This window comes from Caloenas nicobarica, chromosome 2 (assembly GCF_036013445.1).
Source record: "Caloenas nicobarica isolate bCalNic1 chromosome 2, bCalNic1.hap1, whole genome shotgun sequence".
Lineage (NCBI taxonomy): Eukaryota > Metazoa > Chordata > Aves > Columbiformes > Columbidae > Caloenas > Caloenas nicobarica.
The window spans coordinates 96,661,750-96,683,625 of NC_088246.1; the positions used below are offsets into that span (position 1 = coordinate 96,661,750).

The following is a 21,876-nucleotide window of genomic DNA, read 5'->3' on the forward strand; positions in this document are numbered from 1 at the left end:
ATTGCTCTAATTCTGTACCTGTATGCCAGATGTACAGTGCACTGGAGCTAATCTACCAGTGAAACCAGTGGTTCCATCTAAGACACAAACAGCAACTATTTCAAGAAATCTGCCCACTACAGGTATTGCACCGTCCCTTTTATCATGCAGTGACAAGTAGTGATATGAATATGTATTCAAACAGCTGTGTGTATATACAAATGTATCCGCCACTTGATATCTGAAGATTTGCCAGTATTTAACATATTTCCTCTCCACTCCTGTGAGGTTAGAATAAGTGGGGAAGACAAACATTGTATCCCTCAAGGTGACACTGAAACACTACAGCAGGAGGAGATTTCACCTGGCCATTGCCAGATCCTGGCCACTGATCCAGGTCCAGATAAGAAATTTATTGAAATATCACTGAAGGAAAAGGAAGCTCGTAAAAGATCACGTTGTGAAACTAAAGCAAAGAAAGTACTCACAATATGAAGGTGCTTCCAGAACTGGCTATCACCATTATGTTTAGTTAAGGAACTACTTCTATGTGCATTTCCCATCCTGCCTCACACCACTTTGTCCTGTGTTACTTCTGTTTGCAGACCTGTCCAAATGCAAACAGAATAACTTCTACCTGCTTATATTACACTGTCTCTTCCCTGGTCACACCTCTCCCATACAACACCATTTCAGACTGCTTGTCCAACTCTCCTCTGCCTCTCATGGCTGAAGTATCAGGTTTTTTTGCTTTCCTGCCCAGATTGGTGTCTCTTTCTTTGCCCAGTCCATAAAATAACAGACTTCGGCTGCACTGTGGGAAATTTAGGTTAATCATTAGGAAATATTCAGTAATAGTGAATACAGCTAAGTTCTAGAACGAACTGCTTCTGGAGGCTGTGGAAATATTCAGGTAAAGATGATCCAATCTTGACACACAACGATTATGGGTAACCTCTTAGAGCCCCTGCAGTTCTAAGATCTAATTTTCCCCCTCCACGTCTTCTCAAACCACAGGGATGAGTTTGACTTGGTTGTCACGCTGCTTCCAAGGCAATTCACTGCTACAAGATGCTTTGGATGCAGAAGGATAAATGGGGTTAAAAAGAAAACAAATTTCTTTTGTTTCTAGTGGGAGTCTCATTCTGGTTTTGTCCTCTTCTTATACTGCTATGATGTGAACACTGGCAGAAAGACGCTACCAGGGTAGAGAAGGTGCCAGGGTGAGGTCCTGTGTGGCTGTTCTTACATCTAAGTAATTTGGGGCCACACATTCAGATTTAAGCCCCTGGTCTTCACTTCAGAATGATAGAAAATAAAAGCAGGAAAGGAAAAAAATCAATAGTGGATCATTGAGTTTATCCTTACATTAACTCAGGGGAGGTTGAGATAGAAGGAAAGTGGGTGACACAGTGGGCAGTTGCCATAATAAGAGCAGTCATCAAATTGCATTATAGATTTTTGCTGAAGGGACACACACTGGAAGTTATCTGCTAAGAAGTGTTGATATTTTTTTTTTTTTTCTTGAGAAATGGATGAAGAAAGACAAGCTCAAAGTCTAGACCTCCCTTCACTTTCTCTGGTTTGATGAGAGTGAGGCAGGACATGCTAATGCAGGCTCCTAGACAAAACTGATCGTAATCTATCTGAGCAGGGTTCTCAGTCTTGAGAGGCAAAACTCATCCATATGCAACACTGCAGAACAGCCTTCCTTAGGCAAACCAAATGTTTACATTCTGTCTTTGGCAGCTGATTCCTGTTATAGCAGTTTGTCTATCACACACAAGTGAGATGTGGCAGGCAAGAAGGCTGAGACTGCTAATGGACTGGTGCTTGTTCCCTGCCTGACAGGATTTTTAGGAGGCGTGGCAAGCATACATGGACACCAAGGGAATTTTTGCAGGTGAGACAATCATGGCAATATACTTCTGTTTAGCTTCAGGCTCCAGGCAGTGTGAAAAAGCAGAGTGGGAAAGAGATCTGGTAATCCACAACTGAAATGATGGCCATTTTTCAAAAGATAGTTATGATGGTTTGCTCACTTTTTGTGTGTCCATGACACACAGAAGAAAAAAAATATTGTCTCAGAAGACCAAAATAAAAAATAAAAAGTTTGATAAAGGAAGTGCTATTTTTCACTGAGGGCAGAAAACACTGAACCGGAAGGTGTGGCTGGGTAAGAGCTCTCCAGGGCAGACAATTCAGGCAATGTTTTAGGCGAAATTCCTTCTGCCCATCTCTGCCTCTTACCCCTTTCACCTCTTTCAGCTCCCAAACTGACTTTACAGAATGAAACGTGAAAGGATTATAAAATTACTCTGCAATTATCTACTGAATGTACAAAGAACTTTTCACAGGTCTCTTCTTCCTATCAGAACAAAGAGGAAAACTTAAAATAATAGCACTTTGACCTTATTTGTAAGAAATTCACATTTCTGTGTGGATGATTGTTGTTTCAAAGCAATGTTGTTCCCTTACAGCTCTTCCATCTCCTCTTTGGCATTCAAAACAGGCTGGAACCTCACAGAGTCATATGCAAGCTTTTGATAAAAAAGATGACAAGGATGCAAAGTGAAACTGAGTTGTTGCTGTCAAACAGCACTTCAGAGATGAGCAAGGAAGGAAGGACTTGGGGATGTATAAATACATGACATTATATATTCTGAGGACTACAGATATTCACTATTAATAAATGAGCCAATGGTTATTCTCTGTGTGAAGAGTCTGCAGTATTAGCTCAGTATTGAGCATATACATAACCCCATTTTTGTGGCATCACAAACACCCTTTAATATCTAGGGCTAATTGCTTCTTTTCCTGGTAGCCTCCCAAAGAAGCAGAAGATTGACAACCTGCTGCATTAATGTCAACTCTGCTGCTTCCATCCTGCACCACTGACTTAGCAGAGGCCCTTCGTCCCTACCGCTGCACTTTCTCACCTTTCAAAATCACCAGCCTGTCATCTGTCCACACTTCATTAATAGCAAAAACTATAATGCTGGAGAATTATCCTTTCTGACTAAACAAGTATATATGAAGAAGCTGTTTGGCATAAAGGTCATCTTTATGTCCTGGACTTGTCAAGTACTCATCATAGTTTAAGCCCTGTTCATAATCGGGGCTTTTTGGTGCTGTAGTGCAAATAAACACATAACATAAAATGACAGGCGTGCTACTGCAGAGGACAAGCAGCTTGTGTGGAAAGAATACAGGTATCATCCCAAGTAATTTCAAGAACAAATTACTACCAATAGTAGTCTAAAACACAGCTTTAGTGATGGAAATAATTTTCATGGGAAGTAGTTGGTGCAGCTCAATGAAGGAAATTTAATGTATTTTTAGTGCCCAAAGACAAGAGGTTTATGGACATATAAAAACTGTAGTAGTTTTATTCCTAGATAAAGAAATATTTCATGAAAAATCTGAAGAAAAAACAAAGCTTTTGAGTGAGTATTGGTATTTGGAGCCTGAAAGTCTCTCTTCTTTAATTGTTTTAGTTACCATTTAGAGCAAAATAACTAAACCAGTAATTAAACTGTCAACTAAAAAAATGATACATATAGTATATGAAGGAAGTTTATTCCAAATACAATACTCTAAACCAGATATACCCTTCAATAATCACAAAGAAACATTTAAATGATAAAGTGATAGCAATTCAACTTCCATAATTATTTCACTCCCAACTTATCACTTCTTAACATCCGAGTTTTCTATACCATATATACTGGGACAGGAGGCTGTCAAAAATGTTTCTGTCCCAGAAAGTGCAATCATAGTATGGTTTCACTTGTGGGTCTCATTTTAACGAAGTGTCTTTATTTGATCTTGAGTGCTGCAATGAAGGTTTTACTCAAGGATGAATCTGAGACTGTGGCTATTTCCTATTGGTGCAATTGACCCCAAGTATGTAATTCAAGCATGTTTGTGTTTAGTGGCACAATCTTGCTAGCTCTGGTAATTAAATTCTGATAATAGTGAGAAATGGATTTCAACAATAGAAGCAGGTAGAACATTTTCCGTCCCAAATGCTACATGGATGAAAGACATAATTTCTTCCCTGCTTTCATTTTTCAGTGGCAGTGTTAAATGTAATGTATTTCACTACATGCCTTTCACATCCTAAATATCTTGGACTTAGTTCAGAGTTTTGAATATCATGTAAATTATGTAAATCTTGAGGCTTAAATGTAAGCTTGGTATCCTCTGAAGACACTGTCTACTTATGAAGCCTTTCTTGCCAATCTGAACTGTTCCAAATAAACCACTCCAAACCTCAACATAATATTTTCTCTGGAATCAGTTAGTCATATTATCCTTTTCAGGGTACCAAATGCTAATGTTCAGCCACATTGTGCCCTCTAATATGCAAAGGGCACATAACAAGTGCCTGTCAGAAGGACAAACAGAAGTGGATGAATGCCTGGTTATCAGTAATTAATTATAGATGGGCTATCACAAAATTGGGGGGAGCTATAGACACTCTCGAGGGCAGAGAGGCCCTGCAGAGGGATCTGGGCAAATTGGAGAACCAGGCAATCACCAACCGCAAGAAGTTCAACAAGGGCAAGTGCCGGATTTTGCACCTGGGACACAGTAACTCTGGCTGTACATACGGACTGGGGGACGAGATGCTGGAGAGCAGTTCCACAGAGAGAGATCTGGGGGTTTTGGTTGATGGCAAGTTGAACGTGAGCCAACAGTGTCCCTGGCAGTCAAGAGGGCCAACCGTGTCCTGAGTGCATCAAGCACAGCATTGACAGCTGGGCGAGGGAGGTGATTGTCCCGCTCTGCTCTGCACTGGTGCGGCCTCACCTGGAGCACTGTGTGCAGCTCTGGGTGCCACAGGATAAAAAAGATATTAAGCTACTGGAGAGTGTCCAGAAGAGGGCTACGAAGTTGGTGAAGGGTTTGGAGAGGAAGCCATATGAGGAGCGGCTAAAGTCACTTGGTTTGTTCAGCCTGGAGAAGAGGAAACTAAGAGGAGACCTCATCGGGGTCTACAGCTTCCTCACAAGGGGAGGAGGAGGGGCAGGCACTAAACTCTTCTCTCTAGTGACCAATGACAGAACCTGAGGGAATGGTAGGAAGATGTGCCAGGGGAGGTTTAGGTTGGACATGAGGAAAAGGTTCTTCACCGAGAGGATGGTGGAGCACTGGAACAGGCTCCCCAGGGAGGCAGTCATGGCCCCAAGCCTGACAGTGTTCAAGATGAGACTGGACAACACTCTCAGACACATGGTGTGAACTGTGGGGTCGTCACATGCAGGGACAGGAGTTGGACTCGATGATCCTTGTGGGTCCCTTCCAACTCAAGACATTCTATGATTCTGTGATTCCATAAAAGAATAGGACATTCTGTCATTTCTCTTTGAATATACTAGCTGCAATACAACCTGAGTCATTAATTGGTGTCCACTAGTGGTAGGTATGTCAGATAGAAATCTCATCCAATTTTCCCTTCATTAAAAATTCCCCAAAATGTCTTCCAGGAGTGTTCTGAAACTGTGTCCTGCTAACTTCACCAGATTGCATTTGGAGACTCTCTAGTGAATCCACATGAACGTGCGGATCACAGACACGACCAAACTAGAGGACACCATTTCATTTCTAAACCATTAACAGAAGTATGGGATTTAACTTTGATACAAATAAACCTATCTTACACATGCATACAGGTATGAAGATGAGATTATATTGTCAGTTTGATGAAGTTTAGTCTCTGCTGTATGTGTTTTCTTTGTAATAATAAAGAAGCAGCATATATTTTTCTCTCCCATAACTGCTATAAAATGTCTATGAAAGAATTTCATTCCATAAAGAAGCCAGTTATATAGATATCATATGTATTATAGCTCTGGAAAGAATAGTGCTGTTGCTTATTAATTTCTAAAAGTCATTAAATTGCACGTTATTTTAACTAAACAAAGTAATCTAACAGACACTGCAGATGTGACTGGTATGCATTTCAAAACTTTATACTTCTTCGTTCTATATACCCACATCAGAAATGGCGAGAATCTGGTGAATAGCACAATCCAGATGATACAGATCAATAAAGAAGCTTTTTATGAGCAGCCATTGCAGCAAACAGGCACAAAGGAGGCATAAGACTATAAAATAATTTTTCTTTGAGGGTACAGTGAAGTTCGTAAAAGTGAAACAGGCAAGAGCAATTTTTATTAAGAAATCAGGGAAATCAGAAGTGCAAATAAAGGTTTTGGTTTTAACCGAAGGACAGAAGCAAAATGAGAGTGTTTGCAGAGTGTTTTACCAGCCCAGCTGTGCTAATATCTCAATTTTTTTCTGAACCTTGCCACACAAATTCATTCCTAAAACGTGGAATTCTTTGAAATGAAATGTGGCGGCTATTTCAGACTATTTGGTAGCACAGTCCAAAAAAAGACGTATGGGAAGATGAGCTTTTCCAATACTATACATTTGCCCATCTCATGTTCATCACTGTGGTATGTGCCTTAAAAAGATAGCTGTAAAACTTCATATTAACAGGCTAGAAAGTTACTGCTTCACTTCTATTCTCCCTTGTGTATATATGGATCTCCTCTTGTATTGTCATAGACATGTGTCTGCATTCCCCTCAGTAACCGGTTCGTCTCCTCTCAGGCAGAGGAGTGTTGAGGAACACCTTTCGCAGCACTCCCACTCTCTCCCTAATGGTCCAGAACGATCAGCTTCCAAGAGCAACACAGCTCTGCCACTACTGCTGGCAGAGGGAGGCAGTTGCTGAGACAGATGGTGCCAGTTATTGACATCTTTTAAAAAAAGTCAAGGTCATACTCTTGAATTTGACTTGTGGGCTTATTCAATCACCAGCCAATGAAAACCAGAAAAATTAAGCAAAACTAGAGCACTGTGGTTTTTCTAACTTATGCTGATGAGCAAGAGAGCTATGTTACCCTGTGTCACACCCTGCCTACATGGTGCACGGTCACACATGATTATGGTCATACGCCATTACCTCTCTACCGAAGGTAGAAGAGCTTCATTTCATAAAGTTTCAGTATACCTGACGGACAAAGGCTAGAGAAAGCTGTTGAGAAAGACATCATTTAAGGACTTTTTGGGCTTGAATCTCACTCCTTACACTGACCATTCGATTTTATTCAGTGCTTCCTCAGGAATATTAAAAGAATGCAATTATTAGAACTGAAAAGAGAACGCCTTCATGGGTGACTGCAATAATCTGAGGTCAGATTTCACTTGTATGTCAAAGATTCAAGGCAGTGTCTTATATCAGCTTTTCTAGGCTTGCTCTTTAATTTCCAGTTCTGAGTACTCTAGAGAAGGAAGTCAAAGAAGCCAAACTGCCTAGTCAGTGCACCCTGTTAAAACAGCCCACTTTCAAACAGCCTGTGCGTAGAGTATTAAATCTGTAAGATATTTGCTTTGGCTATTATGTACTTTGCATTGTGCTAGCACTACTTATTGGATTCTCTTTCTAATGCTTTATTGCAGTAGTAGGGTGTGTAAATATTATGCAGAGCAACAAAGAAACAAAACCAAAACCTCAAAGGGATCACTATGGTTAAAATATTTCCTTTAGGATAAAGAACTCGTTGTGAATATGCTTAAAATATAAACACAATACTCAGTTCAGGCAAGAGAAAAACATACCTGTGAAAATCCGACCACCTCTCCATTTTCATCGAGCACATTAAAATTAATGATTGGACCCTGGACATCAGGATTGCTGAAATCTGTATCGCTGTAAATACGTACTACAGGAGCCCCATTGGCATATTTTAAGGTAGACAGCACAGTATAGGTGTAGTGAGCTAATGCAAAGGTATGTTGTTTTATTTTCTCCATTCCACCTACAAAAGAAAAGTGAATGTACATGTCAGATGATTTTTCAGAATGGTGCAGCTGGGAGATAACTAGCACAGAGCTGCTTCAGAAATACTGTTGCACCAAGGATTTATCTACAATTAATCTACTGTAGAAATCTAATGTTGCACTGAAATGGATTCACGCGCATTACAACATTGATAGTTCCAGCCTATACATATCACTAAGACATTCTGGCACAATTAATTTGAAAAGCAAGTTTTGCTCCAGATCTGGCTCTGGAGATCATGGGAACGAGGCATCAATTCTAGTACAGCATAGAAAGCAAATCGCTATTTCTAAGACAAAATGAAAATAATACAATTCAAAATGAAATTTCCAAATAAAAGTGTTAGTCTAAATGGAATTTACTTGAATACCAAAGAAATATTCTTCCAAGCCTGCTGTTCTTTTTGCAGAAGAAAAAGAAAGAGGATGTTGTGAATGCCTCATTGACTACACCCATGCAATCTATTTGCTGAGGAGTTTGGAAAAGAGAACTACAGGACTTCCTGACAGACAGATACATCTTCTACGTCTCTGCTTTCTGAGAGGAGTTTATGTCTCTGTTAGATGTCCCTAGCGAAACAGCTTCTTATTCTTGTGCTCAGAGGATATGCCATAGGATGATATCCCATAGTCGCCATTGGCTTAGGGGATATTTTGATTCTCTGCAGGAAGCTAAAACATAAGAATCAGATACAAAACCAGCCATTTCAGTCAAAGGAGAACATATGTAATCTGAAATGAAGAAGTAGGTTGTGATATTCACTGGGATAAAACACTGACGGGAGGCAAGTAACTGGGTTTGACAATAAATATGGTATAAGAAGAGGAATAACCCTAATGCTAACCTTAATCGAACAGTAATTTATCATATGGAACAGGAAAAGTACAAGTAATCTTTAAAGTAGAAACTGAAAACCTATGAATTTGCATCTCTCTGGAAGACAATTAGAAGATAACAACATGATCTCAAAATATTGTAAGAAACAGGGGGAGACACCTGAAGGTTAATGATGTGTTTAAACCAAATCAAATCTCCACCGGAGACAGTTGGAATTTTGGCTGAAAATCCAAAGTAGTTTATATTACAGATTCTATACATTGCACTATGGAGGGTCTACATCATATGGAAAAAAAAAATAATGGAAAGAATAATTTCCTCAAAAGCCTCTTCAAGTAGAACAGGATTTTTCTGCCTGGGTTTTAGACCCAGAGTATCTCTTGTAATGTTCAGTTCTTATTTGAGGTACATGAACATTTCTGTAACTAAAAAGATGTTTGATGTTTTCTTTGGCTTTCTTTTTAAAAACTGCATAACTATGAATCTCACACTTCCCTGCATACCTTTTTTATATCTGAGTATCTGGAAACTTCTGCAGTCTGATATAACTGCCCTTGGACAGAAATCTCGTAATCTGCTTGTTGGCCTGTGTGCCTTTACTCATAAAAAGACCGTGTCATTTATGAATATATATAAAGGAAAAAATAAGATACTCTTTTCTTGACAACAGAAGAATTACAGCAATTTCTGTTATTCCACTTTTCTTCAAGTTTCTATATTATGTGCTATCTGCTTTAGATAAGCTAGGAGAGCGGACAGTAAAAGCAAAGAAACAGATTAGATATCAGGTGGAAGTACATTTTTTCATGCTAAAGAATAATAAAGAGGAATAAGATATTTAATGAGATACTAAGATGCAAAGCACTTCCAAGGAATGTTGCCAGAAGCTAATCAGTACAATTTCTAGATGATAGCTACAGTAAACTTGGCAAGCATCTGTAGAACATTTTCGTCTGAAAGATGATTTGTATTTTCAGAATCTATGAGAATAAAAGATAGCCTAGTCAGAGATGTCCTAGTCATTGTTTGGTAGAACTTAAGAGACTTGAAATTGTAAAAAAAAAAAAAAAAAAGTTATTTCTCAGCATTTGCCAGAAAGTGACCGTTTTGCCAGCTTCTGAGATGTCTGTAATCTCCTGACTTAGAGCTTTTCCAAATTGGCAGGAATTTTTAAATGGAAGATTAAACTACTGTCCTTGTGTCTTGTTGAAGAAATCTCTTATTCAGAAATTTCAGTCTCATTCACAGCAATCATCCTGCTATCATTTCTATATTGTCTTCAGCCATTCTCTTTATAAGTTGCTAAATCACATTTCCTTGTTCATTAGTGAGAAAATGATGAGCCTCTTAATTATTTATTCTGACAAAACCAAATGCCTGCAGTTACTTTGCTGCCCTATGACTGGAGAGCGGATGCAGCATTGCCAGGGTCCTGCATTTTAAAGTAGCAGAATAGGTTGTGATTAGGTTTGATGTCACAGAAAACCCTGTGAAATAAATGCCAGCAATCTGAATTTTGTTCTGACAGAAAAAGAGGTATATTCAGTAAGTAGTTGTGATTTATTTTTAGTTTGCTAAACAAAATTATCTCTACTGTATCCTGCATAAATCCAGTGCTTACCTCATCTCCCTCTCTCTATTAGGGAAAAGAATATGAGGAAGAGAAAATAAAAACCAGAACAAATCTTTGGTCTCTAACATGATCTAAGGACTTGCATTATTGCATCTAGTCTCATATTTGGGGTGACAAAAATAAATGTCATTGCTTAACTGAGCCTTTCTAAGGTAAATTAGAAGGTAATTTTCTATATTATGGTTGAATTGGTATTTATTACCTTACTGCATTCCTGGATTTTATCTTCTCTCTATACAGAACTCTGGTTTTATGCCCAGTTCCTTAACTCTGAATACTTGGAGATGCTTCCCTAGCTGCCTGTTTGGGGACGAAAGAAGTGGCACACCTTACGCCTCTTGGAAGACTTATAGCTTAGAAAAATCATCAGTGCTTCATCTTCAGAAGGTGCTGGGTAGGACTCAAGTGCCCTGACTCTCTGTCACTTCATGGATTTTATTCCTTATCACTGCATTTTTTCATGAAGGTGAATTGCATCTGGCTGCTCCCAAAAAATATTTTAAAATGAAGAAATATTTATGTGTTCTGTAATTTGGATCAGAATGAATCTGATGTAGTCTAAATTACACCAGTTGAAGTCTATCTACTACCATTCACTGTATTTATGTGTGTAGGAACACATTCAGCACAAAGAATGCTCTCATTAATTACTTCTTCCCATGGTAGAAATGTTAAGGACTTCCCTGTCAAAAGGGAAACTCCTGCATTTCTGTGGATTAATATGCCATTTATTACTTTGTCTTTATGTGTGTGTTTTGACTTTAAATTAAGCTGGACATGATCGTTTAATTAATTCTTCCCAACAGCGCCTCATTTTTTCATACTATTTGTTGCCACAATGAGTGCCATTTTTTTTTTTTTTTCCAGTGGCAAAGTTATTGAGGAGAAGAGGTTGACAAAGAAAACTTGTACTTTTGTGTATGAACCTCCTTGGCAAAGTACTCCAGCAAACCTATGGAGATGCTGTTAAATCTCATACTATCGATGTGTGTTTGTACACTACATCCTGACAGATTAGCATGGTTTCAGACCTACCATCCCATTTTGTACTTCTATTTGGGTACTGTTATGGAAACTGGTAATGTTCCAGTATGGAAAACCCACGGATAAATTTACTATGTCAGCTCTTCCACAGGAATTGCACGTATTCATATGTCTCCTCATAGAGACTGTGGGACAGTTCAGTCATCTGGAAAAGGTAAGTTATTTCACATTTACAAGAGGGTTCAAACTATGTGCATTCAAACTATGCACAATTGTCATCACTGCCTGGCTTGCCTGGTGATAACGTCCTGTATTTCCATTACTTCTGTCTTATTATCTATTTGTTATATGCAAAATACAGTAAGATTTTATTTTTCCAGTGGAATCTATCTAATCAGAGAAATATGAGGTACACATATGTCCAATAAGTATTCAGTACAGAATGCTTTTGAGTCAGTATAGGCCTGGTTTTGCATTACGTAAATGGCAAACATGTAATGGCATATGATCTCCTCTTTGAAACAACCATGATTTCAGTAGCTCAAATGTTAAAATGTTAGTTCTTCCTGAAATAGCTGTAGACAGAGACAGATAGGCATATGTCAACATCTATAAAATATTCTGAATAAAGAGATTAAGATAAAGCAGAGACTGAAATTGAGCTTCCAGAATGAAAGCTCTGGTGCTTAAGGGTTTCAGGCTGTACTCAGAAACCTCTGTGATCTGCATTCAAACACAGTTCTTACCTCTCTTATTATGAGGAATTAAATACTGGAGATAAGGAAGAAGAGAGCCATAAATCAAATATACAGTTATTCTTCTAACTTGCTATGAAAAAAACCCACAGAAATTGAGGTTTACATGAACAAATTCTCTGTTATTTCAGTAAATTCAAACTCACATGTATCTTTGGATAAGAAAAAGACGAATGTGATGCATTATTCTTCAGCATTCCCAACAGATAGCAACGAGGCAGAGAACTGAGGAGCTGAAATCTCAGGAAACCAATCAGCAGGGAGTGAAACCAAGATGTAGCCACCTCCTAATAAATCCCAAACAAGACAGATCGCCATGTGGGACCTATGACTCGATGTGCTAACGAAGCCATGGAACCTGTAAATCCTAACAAACATTTTGACTCCTTCTTCTACTTCCTCCAAGAAGCGTACATGGAGATTCATTTCTCGGCTTTTTTGGTGTTCTTTTATGCATAGAACTGAGTGTCTCTGACTGAAGTCTGTCACCTACTTAGTGTTATTCTCCCTAAAAACACCTCTTGAGGATGAACTTCCTAGTGATAGCTTCATATACCTCCTTTGCAAATTTGAGTGCTTTGGCTTAAAACCACATTTAAAAATGTATTCTAACCACTGCTATTTTTTTTTAGCAATCCTGCTTCAAACAAAGTACTATGAACACAAAAATGAAATATTCATATGATGATCCAACCCTCTGCCCCCAAAGTGCAACCCTGAAATGTTATAAATACAATACTATAAGAGCAAATAATGAAAAGAAAATATAATCAGCTTAGTAAGATACCTTGATCACTTGTCCCCTTGCAAGGTCCCTACATTCATAAATAAAAATATTAAATATATACATTCCTAATGTGGGGTTTTTTTTCCCCTAAATTATGAGAACAGCTGTCCTTAGTCAGACCAAATCTATATACCGCCTGTCTCCCAGAGTGAGGAGTAGCAAACGCCTAGAGGAAAAAATATATCAAAAAAAATATGTAACTTTTAAGCAGCTACAATTGATAGTTTAACAATAAAATAAACAGAATAGAAATCAAAAGTACATGAAAATGAGCTTACAAGATGGCTAACAGCAACAAAACATTATTTTTAAATACAGAATTAAGGGTATAAGAGCCCATCCTGGAACTTAAGCATTAAAGTTTGTGCATTAACACTTCCTTGGAGACAACAGAAAGGAGCTCTTCTAATGCAATACCATTCCGATATTGGTCATAACCATTAGCAAATCTAGTTCATTAAAACACAACATAAAACACTGTAACTGGCTTATCAGCAAATTCATAAAACCATCCATCATCCACACACAGAAAATTCATAAGGCATTGACAGATTGCAAACCCATTTATTCACACTGACTCACATGAACAGTCCAATCAGCTTGTTCTATAAAACACATGCAATAAAAATTGATTTGGGGACCACAAAGTGGGGTGGACCGTGACCCTTTCTGCAACTGAAGTGACTGCATTTGTGAGCAAGAAAGGAAAAATCCGTGTCCCCAGATTTCATTTGTACTTCCAAAAAAATAATGCCTTGCCATGCATAGATTAGAGCAGGCTTCTTTCTGAAGTTAACAGAAAGAATTACATAAAAAGGAAATTTCAGTTATGAAACTATGTAACCCATTTTTTTGTTGAAAAGCGAACAGTTTTGTTTGAAAGGACATAATTAAGTTGCAAGAATCCATCTCACATGACCAACGTCCAGGTTGAAACTATAGATGGACTCTTGCAACTTATTTGTGTACTTTCTGTGTGTCCAAAGTGGAGAGCCACATTACACTCTCAACACTACTAAATCCATGCAGAATTAAATGGGTAATAGCGGGACCTTTTACTCGCTAAACACTAATTCTTTGCATAATAGCTCAAATCCTTTTATTCTCCTCCTTCTCTTGCACCATCTCAATAGTATAAGACTGTGGGAAGCAACTACTTAATCCTCTATTCAAAATATTATACCAAAACCAAACATGAAACACGTATTCGGTGTTTATCTTAATGAACAGAAGGCTCTTTGATGCCCCATCTCCCACGTCTTTAGAGAAGCTAATTCAAGCTCTATTTTCACACAGTGAGGGAAGTTAGAAGTCTTTGTTCTGAATAAAATGAGCAGCAGATTCTGAATGAAGCAGCTCCTAATTTTCAAAAATTTAATGAGGAACACTGTCATTTTTTTTTAAATTTCTTGAAAGTAGTGTGAGAGAGAGGAAGTTGTACATGCCAGCTGGCTGACTCACTTTTAGTATAACTGTTTTAATTACAGGTACAATTCAATTTTGGTTAACTGCTTGTTAGACTGAGAACTATCTAATAATTCAAATAAGTTCCAGGTAAGATACATTCAATTTACTGTTTGCTATTTTTGTGAGATTTCTTTTTCGAGCTGGGGGAGGTGGTGTGTGTGTCTGTCCATTCCTTTTTTCTTCTGTGAGCCCAAGCCATACTCAGCAGAGGAAATAATTTCAGAATGACTTTTCAAACCATAAAACCAGCAACAGAAAAGATGAATGGGGAGGCTTTCTTAAAAAGGCGGAATGCTTTGCACACCACATGGAAGCAGCATTCAAATCACATCTCCAGAGTGCTGGGTGACACGACTCCACAGAAGTTTCTGTGAGAACAACAGAATCGTCCCCGAAAGAACGCATTTATGAGACACTTATATTTTATTTCTAAAGGCTTTATCTCCCAAGGATTTTCTCAGTCCAGCAGAACAGCTACTTGTGATTCTGTCTTCTTAAGGACTAAATGCAAGAGAAGCCTGTATTATAAAAGCACATGAATTCTCCCGGTAGCTTTTAGAAATCTGAATGTAACATACAGGCCTGTTTTCTGCATTATTATAAAAGTGGCTCTGTCCTTTGTTTAATGGAGCTTGCTATGCACAACTCCTTGAAGTCAGCATGCAAAAGCTTTACTACTGCTTGTGTCCTGGTATTTCAGCTCTCAACAGCCAGACTGCTAATATGAGGCAGAGCATAAAACTCTTCCTTTGTCTCAAAGCTACAGTCATGGAGATTTAGACAATGTAAGATGTGGCAGTAGGTCTTATGTTTTCAAGTCAATAAGACTAATTCAGCACTGACTTTGCATGAACATTTCTTTACTTACTTATTTGAGTCAGCAACAACTTTCTAATCACTTCAACATAGTAGGATGAAAACCTTTCTTATCTTCGGCTCAGCCAGAGACTATGATACTTTCATCAGGTCTGCAGTTAAGTACAATTCTTTCCTCAAATAACTTTTCTGTAAGACTCAGTCACCAGTACTACTTGATGGTCTCATGACTTTCTAATGGCCCTGCACTTTTGTGGGTTGTTTGTTTTTGTTTTCCCTTGAAGGGGGGATGCAGACCAATGGAGACAAACAACTTGTACCAAAAATAAGCTGAATATAAAGATAAAACCAAATGTGTTTTTCCTAGGAGGAAATCTCTCTCACAGCATCAAGAGAACTCTTTAAAATATTCTGAAAACCCAGACAGCTTCTATTTTTTTTTTCCTCCATAAAATGACAGATCCCAATCTAAAGCCTTGCTAGGGTATAAATCAGTTCTGTTTCAAAGCTCACCGTGCCTGTATTAGGTGAAGAATAATGGGTAATCATGTACTCAAACCTCATACTTCAGAACCCATTGCTTTGACTCTACCTTCCTACATGTTTTACATCAGCTATCCTTTCAATGGAACAGTTTTGGAATCTGTTTGTTGGTGAAACACTTTGGTGCCCAAGGCAGCATATCAATTTGCATTCCAGGTTTTTCCTGCCTGATGATATTGGTTGGACACCTGTCGCGGTTGAGACGGGCAAACGACATAGACCAAGTTCTTCCAGGATGAAAGTAGTAGATGCCATTTATTGCCACAAGTGCATTTTTATACAGTTTTACCAATTCATGTGTCTCTTCACTATTGGTTACAAGTTACAGCAGTAACATCTCATTGGCTAATTTTCCTATCATCAATGTTACTCTTCTACTCCCTTCTCTCTCATGGGTACATCCCTTCTCTCTCATGGGTACACCTTAATATCTCCGGATACTCCTTTACTCCCATCTTTCTCACGGGTAGGCTTTAATATCTTCAAGGCTGATCTCTGTTTCCATGCTCTCCATCAGGGAATCCACGGACCCACCGTAGTCCCCCACAGACACCTTCCCTCACTTTCCCTGACAATCTCTGAACCAGGGCTGTGGCTGCCAGTGTATGAAGTACTAGGGATGCTCCGTGTCTGCTCTTGTGCAGCCTTTGTATCCTACACTTTCTAAAGCTTTACAGAACTTGCTCATAACAGAAACACAGGAAACACCACAAGCTCATTTAATTAAACCAAGAAATACGATACAGAAAAATAAAAGTTTCCAGACAACAAATTCTAAGGCATGATGTTGACTACTGATGGAACAAGATAAAAATGCACTCAGTTTTTCCATTCTGCATCTGTAACATTCAGGAGTATTGAAAGTTGGTAAAATAAGCCCTAGCCATTATTATTAATGGAATAATATTTTTCTTAGTGAAATTTTAGATTTATTGATACTCATAATTTTCTGATAGTCTGAAAGGATGCTTTGCTGTTTGTTTTGCATTCTCACACTAGGTCTCTGCTGGGTAATGTTATTATAATAATAGCTACCATGGAGAGAACAAACTGTGTCATTCATGAAATGTGGGTAATAAAGCATCTACAATGAATTCTAAAAACTGCTTTGAAATTTCCTTTATTTGATGCTTTAATCATAAGGAAGAATGCAGTCAATATTGTAAAGCATTCAGGATTCTTGGACTTCATCCTAAACTGAGTTATATCAGAACTTGTCCCAAGCTTTTGAAACAGGCAAATGTTGTTTTAATAAATATCTGCATTAACACCACATGAGAGACCTTTAGCCAAACATTTGGGAGCCCCTGAATTATTTGATTTCTTATTGCCATTTTTATCAACCCTGCCCCAAGGTCACAGCATTAACTCTGCTTTACATCACTCTCTGCTCTTACGAGGACCGAAGGGTAACCCACTGACGTGCTTTCCTTCACGTGGCCATCTCTTCTACCTGGATGTGGCAGGCTCAGATCTTTTCAGGGTCATTGGTGAGGTTTGTGAGACAGTGAGATGAGTGAACACACATAAAATTTCACAAATAGCAAAAGGAAAAACAGAGAGCAATAATGGCCCCTTTGCCACAGTGCTGCACACTCTCAACACACAGGTCCAAGCAATGATATTACAGTCCCAGTCCCAGTTCTCAAGAGTGCGTTCAGTAAGAGTGAGATGCCAGTACCTGAAAGTACAGCCATTGCTGTGGTCCACTCAGCAATAGCCTCTGTAAGACAGTACCAGTGTTTTTACAAGCAAAATGAGTACCAGTGTTTTTACAAGCAAAATGTCCTGCAGTGTTGGCTGTCATAAGTTAACTTTTGACAGGTTTTTATGACATGGTTCATTCCTATGAGCTTCTGAAATGAGCTGCACCTAAAATATAGTGTGCTCTCCAAGACATGGGGGTGATGAGTAGTAAGATAGTGTGGTGGATAAAGACCAAACATCTGTAATTTTGTAAGCACGGGATAGGTATTTTAATCAATTGCAAGCTCAGTGTGCAGATCTATTAAAAACAAGATGGGAAGAGAAACCTAAGGTAGAAAATATGAATATTATAAAGTAATTTATTCTCATTTTTGCTTCCTTCTAAAGACTGTAAGTAGTGTGCTTCAGAAAGAATTAACCACTCTTGGCATTACATCATCAGCTTCAACAAGCTATAACACCATAAATCAGTCAGAATCTGTGCTTCAAATTCAGTTCAGAAGTGCTGAAGTATTTTAAGACGAGCAATTCTTATGTGTACCACTTGCTGTCTCATGCTGTAAATCAAGATCTACGGTAAACTAGAGAACTGCCTCCGAAGACAGACTCAGACAAGGTTGAAAGAAAACACTGATCTGAGCAAGGCATCACTGAAGGATGAATGCTACCAGCTCAGAGGGAGTCACCACTAGGGAGGAGAAATGGGGTAGTATGCGCTGAAGAAGCTCCGGCCTTTTCCCACAGCAACTCACGACACCTGAGCTCTGCAGAAGTGAAGGAAAAAGAGCAGGGGCTGCTGCTGTTGTATCAAGTGAGGGACTTCACAGTTAAGGTGTAAACACAAACATTAAAAATGGCTTGAAAAATAATTTTCAGATATTTTTAATAACAGCAAGGCTTTATAGAAAGGAAGGTCCAGCTTAGAGCAGAGTTCACAAGCTCCCCTTTTCAGGTGAGGAAGAGAAGGCCAAGATGGCAGAGGTTCCCTTCCCACCAAGTACGGATGAGGCTACAACACTCACGAGGGGTGTGGGGACAAGATTCACTTGTTCCTTCCCTCATGGTGCTTCAGCCTCTATTATCGTTTGTTACCAGACATAACAATAAACCAATACATTTTACTTCTCTGGTTTCTTTGGAGGTCTCAATTTTTTGAATGCTTTTTCTTGCTTCCCGATACAATATTACTAAAGTGGTAATATTGGCTACTGCTATTCAGACTGTTTTATGAGATCCATATTTTAAGATGTTAAAGAACACTATCAGGGCCAATGAAGGGAAAAATCAGAAATACCGCTCTTTTTACGTTTTCTGCTTACTTAGTATTATCTGCTATATGCTTCTTTCTTTCTTTGATGCAGAATATTTGCCAAAGAAATATCAAATGCAGAAACAGGTCCCTTTCTTACTTGATAAATCAAAATATTCAGAATATATTGGGGGCTTTACCAAGGAACAAATAAATTTAAGGAAATATATACACAGATAATCCTTTTTACTTTCTTTTTCATTCTTGCCCCACCAGTGAAATATTAATATCAATGAAAAGCATGACCATGTAAAGAGCTTCATATTTAAAGCATCATGAAATATAAGTCTTCAGAAATAAATCACTGTATATACAGCTACTATCCCTAACAGACACTGAGTGTTATTACCGTTGGCAAATCAAGTTGACACAAGCTTAGCTGCATGACCTTTGGTTACACAGAGATGCTGCACAACGTGAGATATGCAAATTTCATAACATGAAGCAAAGAATCTGTTTTATTACCTTAGCTTTGAATTACAAAAACTTGTTGACATATGTTCATCTAATACTCTCTTTCTTTCCACCTTGAAAGATACTTAACTCAGTACATGAGACAACTTGAATGGCTTTAATCACACACAATGAGACCTCTTCTTAGATAACCTTGCCTTGGCTTAGTCTTTCTAGCTGAGCAGTTGGGAGCTCTGTTTTGCAGTTGAAATGACTCAGTCCTTTTAAAGGTTATTATTTCATCTATTTCGTTTATTAGGTGACTTTATACAATAAATATCCTCTTCTGAACTGAGCTAACCAGAATAGCTATTTTGGGATGCCCAAACTTCTAGTCTTTTTAGAATCAACCTTTGTGGTCTGACTAGGCCTCTGGTGGTCTTACACTTCCAGAAGACAATCCTGCAGGAACTTCATCACCCTATGGTGCTACTTCATGAGAGATACAAGACACCTAACTCAAAACAGCAGCTAACTTCAGACCAATCAGGACTGGAATGATTAATCAAACTGTTCAAACATTTGACTGTGAACCCAAGAGGAAAACTTTGATAATGAAGAAGTGTGAATTTAAATGCGCGGCAATGCAGTTTGAACTTACTGAACAGTTTTCAGCAGGGAAATTTTCCTAAATCAGTAATACCAAAAAGCAACTCTTAGCCCATCAACCTTGGTGTGTCATTCTATTTTAGGGTGTCCTGAAGTGGATAGATGAAGTGATCAGATGAACCTTTTATCAGGTAAAGTTAGCCTGGATGGTGACATGGCATCTCTACTCTGTTCTCTTTCACTATATCTCCCATTATGACTCTAACCAAAGAGCTTTATCAAATGAGGAGGCATCAATACAACTATGAAGAGAGACCAGAAAGATGCAGTACAAGCTGGCATTCTGTGGCCATGGCAGGCAGGCAGCTTGAACTTCCCAGGAGAGGCAGAGCACTACTGACAGCTACATAGCAAGTCCTTTTTCAGAAAGCTGCTGAGACGTCAGTGGTCTGGAACTGATCTGGGAGTTTTTTTATAATGGTCAGCAATTTTGCCTTTTCTTGTCTTCTTACTTAAAGACCATGCACTCCAGAGTATGAGGAGGCTTAACATGTGACATACCTCTTGTTCTCTATTCTTTTTTCAGTATTGTGTTTTATCAATTATTTTTAATAGCCATTCTACTATCCACAACCCGCACATAGTGTGAGAAGTGATAGAAAACTTGCATTTTGCTTGCAAGAAAGACTCCCCAGTGTCCCAGAGAGTTCTCTCTCACATGCCAACTCAATATGGATGTTTGACAGGAAAAACAACACCTCTCATAAAGCTGGAGGACAAATATATAAATAAATAGATAAGTAAATAAATGTTGGCTAAAGTACTTCTTTCCTTCTATGTCTCTGAACATTCAGGAAATAACTTCATTAATATCCTCAAGTTACAATGAATCACATGATTTTTCTAGGATCAGTAGGAGTGGTGAAGTTGGAACACTTCACCTGTCTTGAACACAAAACAGTAATGGAAAAAGGAAGGTATTATAAATTGAGGGGTCAGAAACATTATAATTTTATGGTCCTGCCCAATATTGGCTCATCCATAAGGTCAAACCAACCAATTGATCAAAAAAAACTCAGAAGTTTTCTTTTAGAGGTTTTGACAACACAAGTCTTGCCAAATACACTCATTACAGCTCTTCCCTTTTTTCTTTCTTTATTGGAATGATGCTGTCAAATTCAGTATGTGATCTACTATAAAAGCTTTCTCTATCAGAGCAGATAACAAGATGTGTTGGTAACAAGACAGCGTGTTGGTTATTTCTGACTGTGGGACAGCAACCACAGCCTTCATTTTCTGCTGCAATCTACCAAACTTTGAATCAGCTCATACCATAATTTCTTGTAACATGAGGATTAATTCGTTTCCCACATCTTATCCAGCTCTTTCTCTTCCCTCATTTCCACAACTTGTCATATATTATATTCACCAAACTTGGGTATGCATGATAGATTTATAATTTTAACTGCAGAAATTCTGTAAGACAGAAGTTAAACGCATCACCATCCTGCTCTGCTATTTTTGCTTTTTGACTAGGCTGGTATTAGTTTCCCCCACAGATTTTGTCCCTTGATATACGTGCAGGAAAGAGACGAAGGTGTGTGTCAGGGGCATCAAGCAGTTTAATGTCAGTTCCTTGCAGGCCAAGTTATTCAGTGATGTATTCAGAGCCTATGGAAGCCGACAGGATCCTCTACAGCTGTAAAACCCCCTGGCAGCAATCGGCAAGAACATCTCTCCATACCCTCTGTGCTGCTGAGACGCAGACCCACCTTTTCAAGACGTCCTGAAATTCTGCCATGCTAACTGAATGCACCCCATTGGGTTTTCATTCTTTATTTTTTGTATTTTGTTTTGTGGCAGAGAAAGTGAGTATTTGGCCCAAAGACAGAGGCCGGATCAGCCTGTTTCACACAGCTGCTTATTGAGTGGACATTTATATAAAACTCTTCCTGTCAGAACAGAATTATCTATTAGTACCACAAAATGGCACAATGCCCAGAGCCAGATTTTGAGAATTTCTGCTTTCATGAACAGGAAGACATTCTCAAGACTAATTTATGAAACAGAGAGCAAAATATATCTTTAAAACCTCTTAACACAGCCATAAAAATATATTGGTTTTACACACCTATGGTGTTACTCAATTAATGGATTGGTATTGCTACTCTCAATTTATAAATTCCAATTTATATAACT

General features: G+C 38.5%; 1 protein-coding gene across 2 annotated transcripts in view; it reads right to left on the minus strand.

The window, feature by feature from the left end:
- The window catches only part of MOCOS (molybdenum cofactor sulfurase), a 228,967-nt gene that overhangs the window by 45,588 nt on the left and 161,503 nt on the right, over positions 1-21,876 (minus strand). For both annotated transcript variants that reach the window (XM_065629343.1, XM_065629342.1), the window contains exon 6: positions 7,615-7,814. In XM_065629343.1, coding sequence (XP_065485415.1) covers positions 7,615-7,814 — 200 coding nt within the window. The remainder of the gene's footprint in view (positions 1-7,614; positions 7,815-21,876) is intronic.